Source organism: Aptenodytes patagonicus, chromosome 9 (assembly GCF_965638725.1).
Source record: "Aptenodytes patagonicus chromosome 9, bAptPat1.pri.cur, whole genome shotgun sequence".
In the NCBI taxonomy this organism is placed as follows: Eukaryota; Metazoa; Chordata; class Aves; order Sphenisciformes; family Spheniscidae; genus Aptenodytes; species Aptenodytes patagonicus.
Genome location: NC_134957.1, coordinates 18,741,587 through 18,755,508, shown reverse-complemented (window position 1 = coordinate 18,755,508; position 13,922 = coordinate 18,741,587). Strand labels below are relative to the sequence as shown.

The 13,922-nt window shown below is 40.4% G+C and overlaps 1 protein-coding gene across 9 annotated transcripts in view; it reads left to right on the top strand.

The window, feature by feature from the left end:
• The window catches only part of TENM1 (teneurin transmembrane protein 1), a 940,180-nt gene that overhangs the window by 861,114 nt on the left and 65,144 nt on the right, over positions 1 to 13,922 (top strand). For 7 of the 9 annotated variants that reach the window (XM_076347340.1, XM_076347348.1, XM_076347344.1 and 4 more), the window contains 4 exons: positions 1,789 to 2,056; positions 7,707 to 7,850; positions 12,426 to 12,675; positions 13,581 to 13,601. In XM_076347340.1, coding sequence (XP_076203455.1) covers positions 1,789 to 2,056; positions 7,707 to 7,850; positions 12,426 to 12,675; positions 13,581 to 13,601 — 683 coding nt within the window. The remainder of the gene's footprint in view (positions 1 to 1,788; positions 2,057 to 7,706; positions 7,851 to 12,425; positions 12,676 to 13,580; positions 13,602 to 13,922) is intronic. The other 2 variants (XM_076347347.1, XM_076347345.1) reach the window with 1 other exon arrangement.

Here is a 13,922-nt window from a genome sequence, read left to right as displayed (position 1 = left end):
ATGTCTAAACATCTCCATAACTATTAAAAACATTATCACGTTTTAGGCAGTTGATGGCCATAGTGTTGCTTCACAGAACGTACTAAATGAAACTGATGAACATAAATTAAGAATAACTGATGCACACTAGTAAGAAAAAACTGGGTCACATTACTCCACATGAGGTGTTCCTGGGCCTTCTTTAAACAGCGAGGTACCCAAAGATGCACTCCACTCGGAGAGAAAGTGCCCCCAGTCCTTTCTTTGTCATTGGAGGGTCCTTAGAGTGTTACGTTTCATTGTACGGTACTGGGAAATGAACAAAAAGTACCCAGAATAATCGGAGGAGATATATTAGCATGTATTAATGCATGAATATTTCTTCCTGCTTTTCTATTAAAAAATGAGACGAGATGTCAGATGTATGACAGAGGGGGCAGCTGGGATGTCAGCAGGAAAGAAGGGGAACACTGCAAATCAGGCACAATGAAGGGAGCAGGATTTCCCTGGCAACACTACATTTCATATGTCGAAACGACAAGTGCTGGCAGGCCTCCAGCTGTACTGCAGCAAGCCTATGACAGTGATGCTGTTGCAATGTGTAAATAAAATTGTTTTGAAAGTGAAGTTTCTATTGTTAAACAAGAAAAATTGAAAAACTAGGGAATATAAACAAAACAGTTTGTATTTTACCAAGCTTGACGAATTTAACATTGTGACAGGTTGGCTTGTTATTACAGAAATACACTAAAATCATTAACCTTGTTAAGCACAGTCTAGTTTTCAGTGGCTTTTCAGTGACTGCGGTGGCATCCTCCAAGAAGCTGCTCTCTTCTCTCGCCTGCTCTTCCTCACAGTCTGTCCCAGAAGAGCTCCTTTCTCCCAGGAGATCACAAGAGCTAAATCCCTTTTTGTAGCTCCAAGGCCCACATCATTCAAAAGGCCAAGGCCAAGTTTCTTTTTTTCCCCTCACAAGCTCGCAGTCTTTGCAGTCCTTCTAGTTGCTGAGGGCTTATCTTCATTGCAGCCAGGAATTGATACTACCCCACAGCGGGCATATCCAAGCCAGCTTTAATCCAAGTGATTCAGACAGCGGCACTGACAGCAGTGCCGTGGGATTTGAACTCTGTTGCACACCCTGGGGACTTACCTGTTAGCTAGATGACTCTGACACCCAGACTGTTTCATCTTCGCTGCCGTGTGTCCCCAGCTAGCTTGTTAGGTTTCTTATGCTGCGCCTTCGTATGCCATGCCCCTTCTTGCTGAAGTTTAGCCCTACTGCAAGCACTTCTCACAGAAGATGGTTCAGCGGGAAGGTTTGTTTTCTTCCTTAGGCCTCCCCAGGTTAGAGTTATTACCTCCAAAGCAGGGTAGTATCTTCAAATCATAAGGTAATATATAAAGTGCGTGCGTATTTTAAAAAAAGTTTTTAATTGTATTCTGGTTAAGAACGCTCGTTAAGTAAACCAAAGAACAAAGCCAAGGTAAAGCTGTAGAGCTCTCACGTATGAATATGTCCACAGAGATAACGTTTGCTCCTCAGTAGATAAGAATAAAGCGTTAGGGGAAGAGGCTCTTTATCAAAATAGCCAGACCACCGTCCAGAAAGTTGACAGAGCAGTTTCCGGCGTTGGACATTTTGTAATGTGCCTGGCTGCTGCACTGCTGAAATAAACACAGAAGACGTCAGTCTTTTAAGTGGTACTGTGTTCACATCATGATTGTGAAATGTAAAATAAGCACCTGCTGTTGTTATTATAATTTTGCATTTTTCTTGGCTATGGATAAAACGATGTGATTTTTTCCAAGGTGGTCCAGGAGGAGATCCCAATTCCTTCGAGTTTTGTGAAGCTGAGTTATCTCAGCAGTCGAACACCAGGGTATAAAACTTTGCTGCGCATTATTTTGACACACACAACCATCCCTTCCGGAATGACAAAAGTCCATCTGATAGTTGCTGTTGAAGGACGTCTGCTTCAGAAATGGTTTCCTGCTGCAGCCAATTTGGTCTACACGTTTGCCTGGAATAAGACAGATATATACGGACAGAAGGTTTCTGGTCTGGCCGAGGCTATGGGTATGTAGAATCACCTTGATGTAAGCAGAAGCGCTCACACACATGAGGCCAGGAAAATACAGCTTATAAATTTTGTTGCTACACTTACATTCTTTGAAATCAAATGCCTCTTTAGCTAAAGTGACTCATATGATTTCCTGAGAACATTTTTTTTCTTATTCTTCCAATGTCATCTTTCTAATTTAATCAATTTGAAAATCCCCTTTTCCCTTGGAGAATGGTTATGTACTAACAGCATTATATTCAGCTGTCTTTGTTTTTGAATGTTACTTTGAATGTGACCTTTGGTGTGTCATTTTTTTCTGCCATTTTTTGGCTGTGACATTTAAAATGTCATCTCCACTTAGGGTTTACAAAACTCTAACTTTTAGGCATCCTTTCTTACTACATTTCACGTCCCCAACAGTTAAAACTTCTTGATTTGTTGTTTAAAGATGTTTATACGAAAATCATCGTGTCTCATAGGCTTCCTTTACCGCGCAGCACAAGCAGCTATTCTGAGAATTGCTACGGAAGTGCTGTCTGTGCAAATACATTTTATTTAGCCAGCCATTTTCTTCAGTAATTTCATGGTTTGGTTTTTAAAAGGCTTGCTATTTTTTTAATTGAATTTGGGGTTATGTTGCTTAATGGACTAACCTTAGAGATACCTTCCATTAAGATTATTTACCTTACCAGCAAAGCTCAGTATTGTGAATAAGCCCTGTTCACTTCCTTAGTAGTTTTGTTTTGCTTTTTAAGTCAGGGGAATTACAGCAGGCTATAAAACAACGATAGCAAGGGCTACACAGAGCCATCTACCCTTGCAAGGAATATGCCTCATTCCGTATATGAAAATGCTGTTCTGAGGGGCAGCCAGAAGCTCTCTTCAGGACCTGCCGTGTTGTCCATACGGGCAGCTTGCCTGCAGATTGGCCCGTGCAAAGCCAAAAGGTGCCACGCAGGCTAAGCAAGCCCTGCAACTCCCAGAGCATCTAGCGCGTGACTGTGTTGTCGTGTGCTCCCAGCCAGGTGGTCTGTGAGGCAGCTGCGTGGAGAGGCGATGGGAGGAAGGAGGATTGCAGCACTTTCCTAGTGAAAGTGCTATAATCCTCCTTCTTAGGAGGAGTTCTGCTTAGAGAATGATGCAGACGTAGCCACTGGTGTCCGCAAAGGGTTATGAGACCAAAATATGGAGTGTGATTTACATCATGCCATGCACATGGGAATATATCGGAAAACAAGGAGCTTATTCTAGGGCTGTGGTCCCATAGTCTGCTTCAAGAGATACAACTGCAGGCTGCTGCCAGCAGGGACGTTCCCGCGTTCTCTCCTTACCCCTGGGCCACCGCTCACATTCATTTGATCATGAAATGAGCCAGATCTGGAAAAAATTCAGTTGAAAACTGAAGCAACCAGAAAATAAGTGATAATTTTTCAGCTTCATTAGTTTCCTGATCTGCTATGAACGCTAGTGCAAAAGCGCAGGTCTTCTCATTCCAGCCGTAGCTCACACATTACATTGGCCTAAAGTGATTAAAACTCCACCCTCAGTGCACGGTGTCCTGAATTGCTGCATCATCATATCTGCATCTGATCTACCACACCTGGCTCACATCTGCAAAAGGGTGGACAACGTTTCGAAGGGGTCGGTCAGGTGCTGGCACTGACACCCAGAGAGGGCTCTGAACGTCCCACGTACGTGGGACGTGGTGGGCTTACGGCGCCCGCCACGTACGGCGCGTGGTGGGGAACAGGAGTGCCCTTTTCGGCCCGTCCGTCTCATGAAACCTCCTTGTTAGGGGGCAAATCTAGCCCTAGCCCACTGCAGATATAGATTCCTGCTAGTGTTTTGCGGTGAGGGAAGGTGTTAAATGGGTTGTTGGTTTCACTTACACATATTGGTGCAAATCCAGAAATGAAAAAAAATTCCAGTGTGCCCTTTGGCACTCCCGTGGGTGATCGGGCAGGACCAGATGGGTCACGGGTGCCACCGGGGGCTTTCCCCGGCACGGCGCCGCGTGCCCTGTGTTCAGAGTCTGTCACTGCACGGTAACACGAACGTGTGTGTTTGAGGGGGAACGGTGGAGTACGCCTGCTCCCTCTGCATCATTTCAGAGTCTTCTGATGATCATGAAGTCCAGTACATGTCTGGACTTTAAAACAATTTAAATCAAATACGTAACATCTTACGAAATAATACTGTAGTTACAGATTCCCAAATTAGAAGTAGATGAGCGTAATATGTTTAAATATGAATAAAGCTTATGCAACAGTGCTGGATAACAACTTTTAAATTATTTAATTGGTGCTTAATTTTTTTTTCTTTTCCTTAAAGTTTCGGTTAATTATGCTTCTTGCAGAATAGAAGCAAAAGTCTTTATATTTTAAGTAAGTAAGTGCATTGTTAGCATGCTTTGTTAGATTCCAATAAAGCTTTATTTAATTTGACACACTGTAGTACTCAGGGACCTTTATCCGCATCCATTATATGAATTTTTGTCAAAATAATTTCCTCTGCCAGTATATTACCAATATTTAATAATGCATTCTGTTCAGTTTTCATTTTAATTAAATTAAATTGTAGCAGGTTGGAGTCCTGGAACTCAGGAATATAACCATCTGCTTTTGGTTTTATAAATACTATAAACATCTTTATTTTTCTTCAGGGTTGTTGACAGCAATGATCACATAACCGGTTACAGAAAAGACGACTTTCTGAGCATATTTCCACACACAAGTGGCTCTGTTTAAATTTGTTGGAGGAACGTTTGCTGCTGTTTGTCTAGTCCCCACGTGCCGAACAAGAGGCCATTTTGCTCTTCTCAGAGTAACAACTGAGATGATAAAGTAACATTTTTTTGTTGTTGTTGTTCTGAATAAAAAAACATCATGCGGATGTTGACACACAAAACCTTGGTGGTAAAGTCTATGTCCCCTTGTAATTTAACATAGGAAAAGGAAGGATTTCAGCAGAAATGCTCCTGTATAACTCCATACATGCTCAGCCTTACTCCCGCAAGCCCTTGCCTCCCACCCAGCAGCACGAAGTGGCGCGCGAGGACTAACCCTTCTGGGTGTGACTATAAACCAGTCCTCAAGCAGAATAGTCTTAGGTCTTCTCTGTTTATTATTGTACTTGTTACTTTGGTTGAGGTCATTATATTCGTTGTTTGAAGTAAGATGCTGGTAAGTACAACTATTTCAGGAGAGGTTGAAGCAAAGGTTACCGTCCTGGTTAAGCGTGTCTTTTATTTCTTACCTGTATTTTGGCAACAGCCCCCTTAAACTGGGATATGCTGGCACTACTAACAAATTATTGTTCCTTCTTCTAAGTAGTTGTATGAAAATAATAGATTTTTGGTACAGATGATTTCATAAATCTTTTGAAATCCATTTTGAGACTGCAAAGAACAACTGTACTTGCTGGCTGTTAGTGTCCAAAAAACACCGTCACTGCATTTCGCTCCTTCATGCAGCGACATCTCAGTCACCTCAAAAAAGGGCTATAAGTTAATTTGACCAGAAAAATAACACCCCACAATGAGGGTAAGCTGACTGAGACTGTTGTTTCACTTCCAAAATTACATTTTGCAAAACCTGCCAGTAACAGAATACTTAATTTTCAAGTGGCACTGCAGTCACTTGGTTGCTTTTACAACTGTTATGCTTCACCTTGATTACTTTGCATGCAAAACCGGATGGTACATCCGTACCTCCAGTTAGATGTTTCAGGAGACCCTGCTTTAAGATTACACAGCTATTCCTTTTTGGAGCATAGCCGCCTTTGATAAATATACTTTCTTTCATAAGCATACATAGAAACACAGTTGTAGACACACATGAATGGGCACGCGTCCACGCGTCTCGCTGATGAGAAGGGACAAAAAGGCAGCTACGCACAATAACTGTGAGAGCAGGGAACGGTGAACTTTTAAGAAAGGGGATGATTGATAACCTCTAGAGGGTATTTGGTAGCTCAGAAACATCAGCTATAGGCGGGGAATAGCAGACACTTTACAGCGTTAGCTACAGTCCTGGTAAATGTGCCACTGTGGACCCATTGGCCCAGATTCTCAGATGGTATAAATTGTTACACCTCCCTCGACCCAGATACCAGCATGGTACCTACAGCAGCTGATGAACTGTCCTGTCGGTCTGCTGAGCAGGGCTGAGCGTTACAGGTCTTTACTCTTTCCAAGTATACACATCTGACCCAGGATTGAATGTGTTAAGAAGCGCATGATTGGAGTGAAGATGCTAGCGAGCTGGCGGCAAGTGTGAGGTTGCTTCCTAGGAAAAAATCTACCCTTTATCTTCTCTCTGCATTAACACCTAGAAAATAGCGCGTTCGGTTACTGAACCTTGATGGCTCATCCCAGCGCAGGATGTGGCTGTTCTGGAAGAAGGGCCGTGCCCACAGCTGGGCGCTCAGCCCGGGGAGCTGCCCAGAAACATCGCTGCTGTTAGTCATAAGAGCTCCTGTAACAGAGAAATTGGACAGAGTAGCTGCTGGGCCCTCAGACTGAAGCCTATAATGTTTGAAACATACAATATTTACGGCACTTAAGGAGATGTGATTTTTACAAGTCAGAGTTTAGCTGCAAAAGCAGGTTCGTTCTTCTGAAATAAAGCAGCAGCTCTAAGTGAAGTTGCTGTAAGGAACAGCTTTTCAGTTTGCCATAAAACATTTGTCTTACAAACACAAATGCTCCCTGCAAAATATTTTGATTGCATCCAGTAATGGAATTTAGATAGTATTAAAACTATTTATGGTTCAAGTAAAACGTACCTAAAGCTGCTACATAGAAAAAGTGAGAGGAAAATATTGATAAATGTCAGAAAACTGTTTTTTTAAATATTTTTTATTTTGTATATTAGAATATTTTTAAAGACATTTTTATTTTGGAAAGGCTGACCTATCCCAATGATTCCTAGATCAAATTTTGGGATTTGGTGTCAAAGTAACATTCTTCCTTTATGAATGAGTTGCACTGAAATCTAAAAGGGTTAACTAGAGGAGATAAATAACCTTTTTTTAAAAAAGTTGGTATATGAGAGATACCAAAATTAAATTTTGAAGAGGTTTTTTTTGTTTTACTGAAGTACTAAAGGGAAGGTAGTGTGGTCAGTTTGAGCGCCCCCAAAAACCACCATCCTTAAGGAAATTCAAGATTTTCAGCAGGTATTTTGGCCAGCTGTAGAGGGGAGCCATGTGATGTGCAAGCCTGTTAAGATAAATGCTTAATTCTAGAAATTTTCAGCTTGGCAATCCATTTCTGCCTAACTACAGTTTTTTACAATTAGCAAACAAATTAAAACCGGTTTGTTTTAACATGGATTTTTTCCTGCTTAAGCTGTTATTCAGGTAATTAGCAGAAATGCAATAAACAATCAAGTCAGGAGTCATTGGAGAATGACTCGCTTAAGAAATCCATAACTGATACAACAGAAAATTTTCTGCTTTGAAACAGTAGTAACTGTAGCTGTAATAACATACTAATCTCTTAAAATCCTTTTTAAAAAATACCACTCAACAATAGCAATCAGGCAGAGGAAAATTAGTGGCATCATTACTTGACGGATGAATATCAAAACCTGGAATGAAAAATTACCTAGCAGTTCACAGAGGAAAAGGTAGACTGATAGATGTTTAATTATTTGTTTGCAGTGTCGGTGGGATATGAATATGAAACATGTCCTGATTTTATTCTGTGGGAGAAGAGAACGGTAATCCTTCAAGGCTTTGAAATGGATGCTTCAAATCTGGGAGGCTGGTCTATAAACAAACACCATGTATTAAATCCACAAAGTGGTAAGTCCTTCCTTTATTAACTGGCCACGCAGAAGAAGAATACAAATTTTAAAGGAATTAATTGTTCAGATTTTAAGCATTACACTTCCTAATGTGTAATCCTCTTTGTTTGAATGTGCACCCTCATTTATTGAGAACTGTACTGTAAATGCCATCTGAAAGGATATTTTTAATGTTCTGGCTCCCAGGTATTAAACACTGATATCACTAACTCTTGTGATCGCTAACACATTTTGGTCATTTGGATGGAAAAAGGGCATGCTAATTTAGGTTTGTTCTCACGCTGTTGGTATAGAAGTACCACCTTTTAGGTCAGTTTATAGTGTGTTATATTCTCAGTGAAGCGCCGACACCCCTAATTCATCCTATGACTGACATCGGTTAGTAGCATCACAGCACCAGGGAGACAAACGGTGCAGGAAAACAGACCGGCTGAGTGAGAGGTAGCACTTCTGAAACCGCTTATGCAGAAGCTTTTGTGGCTGCCCGCTCTGTGGAGAAGCACAGTAAGTTACTCTTCAGGAGAAGCAATCCAGCACCTTTCGAAGCATTAGAAAAACAGCTGTAAATGCTTTTGGTGTCATAACATTAACCCTGCGTAGAGATTCAAGCATGGAGACTTGAATCTGTTTTCTCATTGCTTTTGTTTTATTCCTGGGGGGGTTTCTTTTCCTCCCTTAACATCAGGAATCAATCAGGAATTAGTGGGATTAAATTGTTAAAATAATACTTGTAGATAAATTATGGTAACTAGAAAAATACGGTTTTGCCAATAAACAGATATCTCACTGTCCAGGGGAAGAGAAACTTGGGGTCAGATTTCAGCACTTATAAATCAGCAGAGTATTGGATTCAGTAAAGTTGTCTCAATTTGCTCCAGCTGAGAGTCTGTCCACTAAAATCTATTTCCATCTGCAAACTTCTGTTAATGAAGATTCACGCACAGCTGTATGACTGTCAGGTTTTTACAAGTTCTGTTGTCGAATGCGTAGCTACAGTATAAATATTCCAAATACAAAAGGTCAGATTTAGTTTGTAAATTATCTGGATTTCTGTTTTGATTTAAAATAGTTTGACATTTTAAACAGCGGTTCTTTCATACCCTGTCTCATTGGTTTGTATAGATTGTCTCTTTTAAATGCCAGCTATTGACATTTAACACACAGAGAAATCTGACCTCAGCCAGCTCAGCCCCCAACTGTGAGCCCCCTAGTCTACTCCTTAGTGCCAATTTACCACTTGCATAGTTTAATTTCAAGACTAAATTGCTGGCAGTAACTCCAATTTATATGACTATCTGCTAAGTGCAGCCGTTACTACTATAATTCACCCCATAGACGCTAACGTGTGCTGAGATTTTTGTAAAGTATACAATTATAATCTGAGCAGGGCTAAATCATTGCTTTCCTGAGCACGGGGTATACGGTGACAAATTGCTTCCTGGCCCTGTCTCAGCTGCGTGGCTGAGAACACCGGAGAGCACTGACCGGTCCGCCCCACGCCACCTCCTCTGAAGTCATCCAGGCTACACCCGCTACCCTCAAAGCATGTCTGACTTGAAATCGGTGGGTCTCTTCTGTTTACAGTTTGCATGCGAGAGCATCTCCAGTGAGGACAGCAAAGCCCAGCCAGAGCTGAGTGATGCCTCAGATGTTCCTTGTGATTACTGTGGGCTTTGAGCATGCACACCTGGCTCGTAAATAGGAACTGAAAAACCAGGACAGGAGCAGACAAGACAATGACTATACCATAGCTAGCGCACACCTAACGGAGCAGCCGGTAGGCTCGCATTAACGTAACAAAACCAAACAGTCAACTGTGTTAACCAAAAGGATAAAAATAGCAAGTGTGCTTCCCGTCTTACCTAGAAGCTAGTGAACTGCTCTTCCATTTCAGATACGTAAAATGCACTTTAAATAAGGACAAGAATGTGATTCAGGCTTAGAATTATACATTTCAGACTTACCTCCGTGCCACCGTGAGTGAAATGAAAAGCATGAGTAGCCTTCTCGAGTATGAACGTACTGAGATTTTTCACTTTTAATTAAAGCATTCCCTCTGTATGTATGAAGAGCTGCTCTTTCTAGAAGCGTGAAACTTGCATCTGTTTTTGAAACACTGTCACTGGATTAACTACAGAAATAGCATTGGAATATAACATAAATGTCTCTCTAAAAATTCCCTACTGCAAATTACAATTTTGTTTTCAAACTAAAACTAGAAGCACTTTGCTTGGTTAGTTAACTAGTCCTGAAGAGCTTATATTAACTTCAGCCACTAAGCCTTGTCTTCCAGCAGGCCCGCTGCTGTGCGCAACGTTCCTACTCAGAGACACGGTGGATATGCTTGCCTCCCTCCCCAAAAAGGCTATTCGTTTTAGAGATGTTACAAAATAAACTAAGTACAACAGAAAAGTTGTAAAAATAAACGGATGCAATTTTACAGAATTGCACTTCATAGCACAGTCTAAGCCGTGGAGGTACAAGTATTGACATGCAGAAACCACAGCAAGTAAAAACTGCGTTCTATTGCCAGATGTAAGTATCTTTAAGAAAAGAAAGGAAAAGAAAAAAAAAAAAAAGATGTCCAATTCCAGCAGCATAGTTGTGAAATAAAATATATTTTTCCAGCGTGGCTGTCACTGGAAAGTCAAGGTTTTTAAATGTATACGGTTTTGCATCAACATGACTGTTGGGTTAACAAAGGATCACATCCTGTTCTCAGCTGTACTGAACTGTTCTTTTCCCATTTTTTGTTTCCCCTCCAGTTTAGAGGTTTGATCACTTCTAATTCGTGACATGAATAGAGTTTAATATTTTCCAACACAAAGGTTTTGGTCAGTTTGGAAGATCGTCAAGGCATTTCTCATAATCAAGAAGAGAACACATACCATAAATACTAGTTCCTGTATAGAGTCCTTTTAAAGACACCTATATCTCATGAATACAAATGAACGTGCTATTAACCGATTTTTCAGAGTATTCTTTGAATTAGATTTTACTTCTGATGGGCAAGTGTATTGATTCCATTTTTATTTATCTGGGAGAAGGAGGAGTAATTTTACAGGGACTTTATGCTTTACGGTAATTTCAGCCCCAGTGCAACACAGCACCGACTAAAATTAAAGCAGCAGCTCGAAAGCCTGAAGTTAAGCACATGCTTACATTTCTTGACAGCAAAACATATTCTCCAGAGCCCTAATTATTTACTGGCATTTGTATGAGACAGTTGAAGTATTACCTTTACATTGTTAATTTCAGACAAAGGGCAGCATCTTCATTTAGTAGTATTTTTATCCGGTGCGTAAGGGAGGATATTGCCATTATTTTTACTGGCGTATTTCCAAGATGCCTTTTTTTAAGCCAACGTTCAAACAAATATATGTATTCTGTCCTCTATTGTTCAGAAATAAGTTTTTAAAAATATAATTCCCTTCAGAATAACTATGGCAACACTCAGTAAATTCCAAGGAGAATTTTAGCTTCAGACTTACCTGAAAGCCACAAAAAAATAGTTTTACAAAAGTTGGTAGAGACAGTACGTAAATACATTTGCCGTACTTTGGGAAAATTCAGATGTGTCTCAACAGGTACTTCCTGCGGTATCTAGAATATGCTCATTTCCCAGTGTAAGAGTCCTCCAGAAAGTATATTCCCTTGTGTTTATTCCTTTAATCGTGCCACTTTTCTGATGAAGTACTGGGCTTTCCAAGGGAAATAAGAGATTTTGGACCATGGTCTAAAAGAATACCTATCTTCCCTTCAGAAATAGCCAAAATCTTACAATAACTTGTCATTTTAAAGGTACTTAACTATATTGCCACATTGTTATTTAAAATAAACACTACAGCTGTCAGCTTGATACACATTTGTACCGGCTCTGGTATCACCAACCTCATAATTGGGAAGACTTTCAACAACTTATACTGCAGAGCAGTGCTAAAATACTGACACACTGGAAAGTTGTTTTACACTTTATGGCAGAACTTAATATATTCTTGCTGGTAAGAAATTCACTTGTGCCTCGGAATTACTCCTTGACTTAACTTGGCTTTGCCTCACTTGGCACCATTTTTATATACCATGAAGGAGACTCATTTAAATTTGAATATTGATTTTGTACTGCCACTCAGTGCTCTTTTGTGAAAAATGCATAGTAGTCCTGCTATTAATCTCCTTTAATTAAATATTCAAGCTGCCTGAGAAATTCCTCTGCTACCTAATAAAAATTTATGAATAAAATGAATATTAAAGTAGTAATCCCCAAGAAATCAGATAGCACTGCAATTAACAGTCAATTTGTTAGAGCATTAACCGACCATGAGTTCTCTTCATGATGTTGGCTTTTAAAATAGCCACTAACCACTAATCAACAAAATGGTGATGGTGAAGCTTGGGACTGAACAAAATTGGAAGCGATTAGTGGAAAGAACCCTGTGACAGTCTTCAAAAGATCCGATGTTTGTGGCTGTTTTGGTAATCTGTTTTTTCTAGAGGATTGCATAATCCAAAACCGTGGAACAGTTTAAATGCTATACATTTGCTTTTTTTGTCTCTGTTTTCTGCCCTCCCTTAGGAATTGTACACAAAGGAAATGGTGAAAACATGTTCATTTCCCAGCAGCCGCCAGTCATCTCAACCGTGATGGGCAACGGACACCAGCGAAGTGTCTCTTGCTCCAACTGCAACGGTCTTGCGCTCAACAGCAAACTCTTTGCCCCGGTTGCTCTTGCTTCCGGGCCTGATGGTAGCGTGTATATCGGCGACTTCAATGTTGTCAGACGGATCTTTCCTTCTGGAAACTCAATTGGTATACTAGAATTAAGGTAAAAAAATAATTAGCTTTCTCTGACTAGTGTTCATTATCCTGGCTGTGATATGCCTATGAAAACTACGGTGAGCCTTTTTTCACTCGTGACTTAAATAAGCAGCCACATTTAGTTGCCCTGTGAGTACGTCTCAGCGACTGTCAAACAAACTCATCAGAAAACTTATGCTTACTTTAAAGTCATCAGTTAAAAAGGGCATCTTAAGTGGCCTTTAGAACAGGGTTTGCATAATGAATTTCTACAAAGTGCAGAATTAATAGAGCTAATTTTTCTTCCTGTGAGATTTTTTTCATACAATTTCTCAAAAAAGTCAAAAATATTCCATGCAGTGTATTTTTGAAGAAAACCCCATAATTCAATAGCAAATATGTGCAGTATCATGTCAGGTCACAGCATTATGGCTGAAGACAGACTCACCAGATTTAAATTTAATACAATTAAATCGTTCCTCATCTGTAACAGAGGACGTGACAGAGTTTAAGCAGACAAGAGCAAACCCGGCATTGCAGACTGACATGTCTCAGGCCGGGCCTGCGCCACCATTAACGACTCCCCTGTAATTATGACTCCAGCTTCCCATTCCCTTTCAGGGCCAGAGCGGAAAGCAGGAAAGATTTCGGACGCTGGTACACTAAATTTCTCTTACTTAACACCCACGAATCTCCTACTAGCTGGCATTGCTGGTGATGTTGTGTGCTGATTGTTCAGAATTGGCTTGACAATGCGCAGGCAGTAGAAAGGAAGCAGTGTGAGGGAAAGAAATAATACTGAGTAACAGGATAAACAGTGTTTTGTTACAGGGATACAGCTCTGAACAGTCAGGCAAAGAATACAGTTTTGTTGAGGACTAACATTTCTTGTCTTTTTTTTTTTTTTAAACCTGAACTGATCTGTCTTACTAGGAACAGAGACACAAGACACAGGTAAGTAAAACACAGTAGCAGCAATATGTGAACCACGTTCGAGGAAGCGGTCTTACAAAAGTCCTTTTAGAAGTCTGCATACAGAGAAACACTCTGAATTTAATAAATATAAATGTTAATCAAATTCACCATTGTTTATAGTAAAGGAGGTTTGATACGTTCCCTTTGAAGGGATGAAGTCTCCCTCTAAAAATCAGCAAGCAGAGATGGAGAGGTTTAAACGCAAAAGCTGCGAATGCATTTCATATTCATTTCACGTGATGTGTGAATGATCCTAGATATAGCCAGCCAAGGAAACGGGAGTTTTAGCAACAAAGAAAT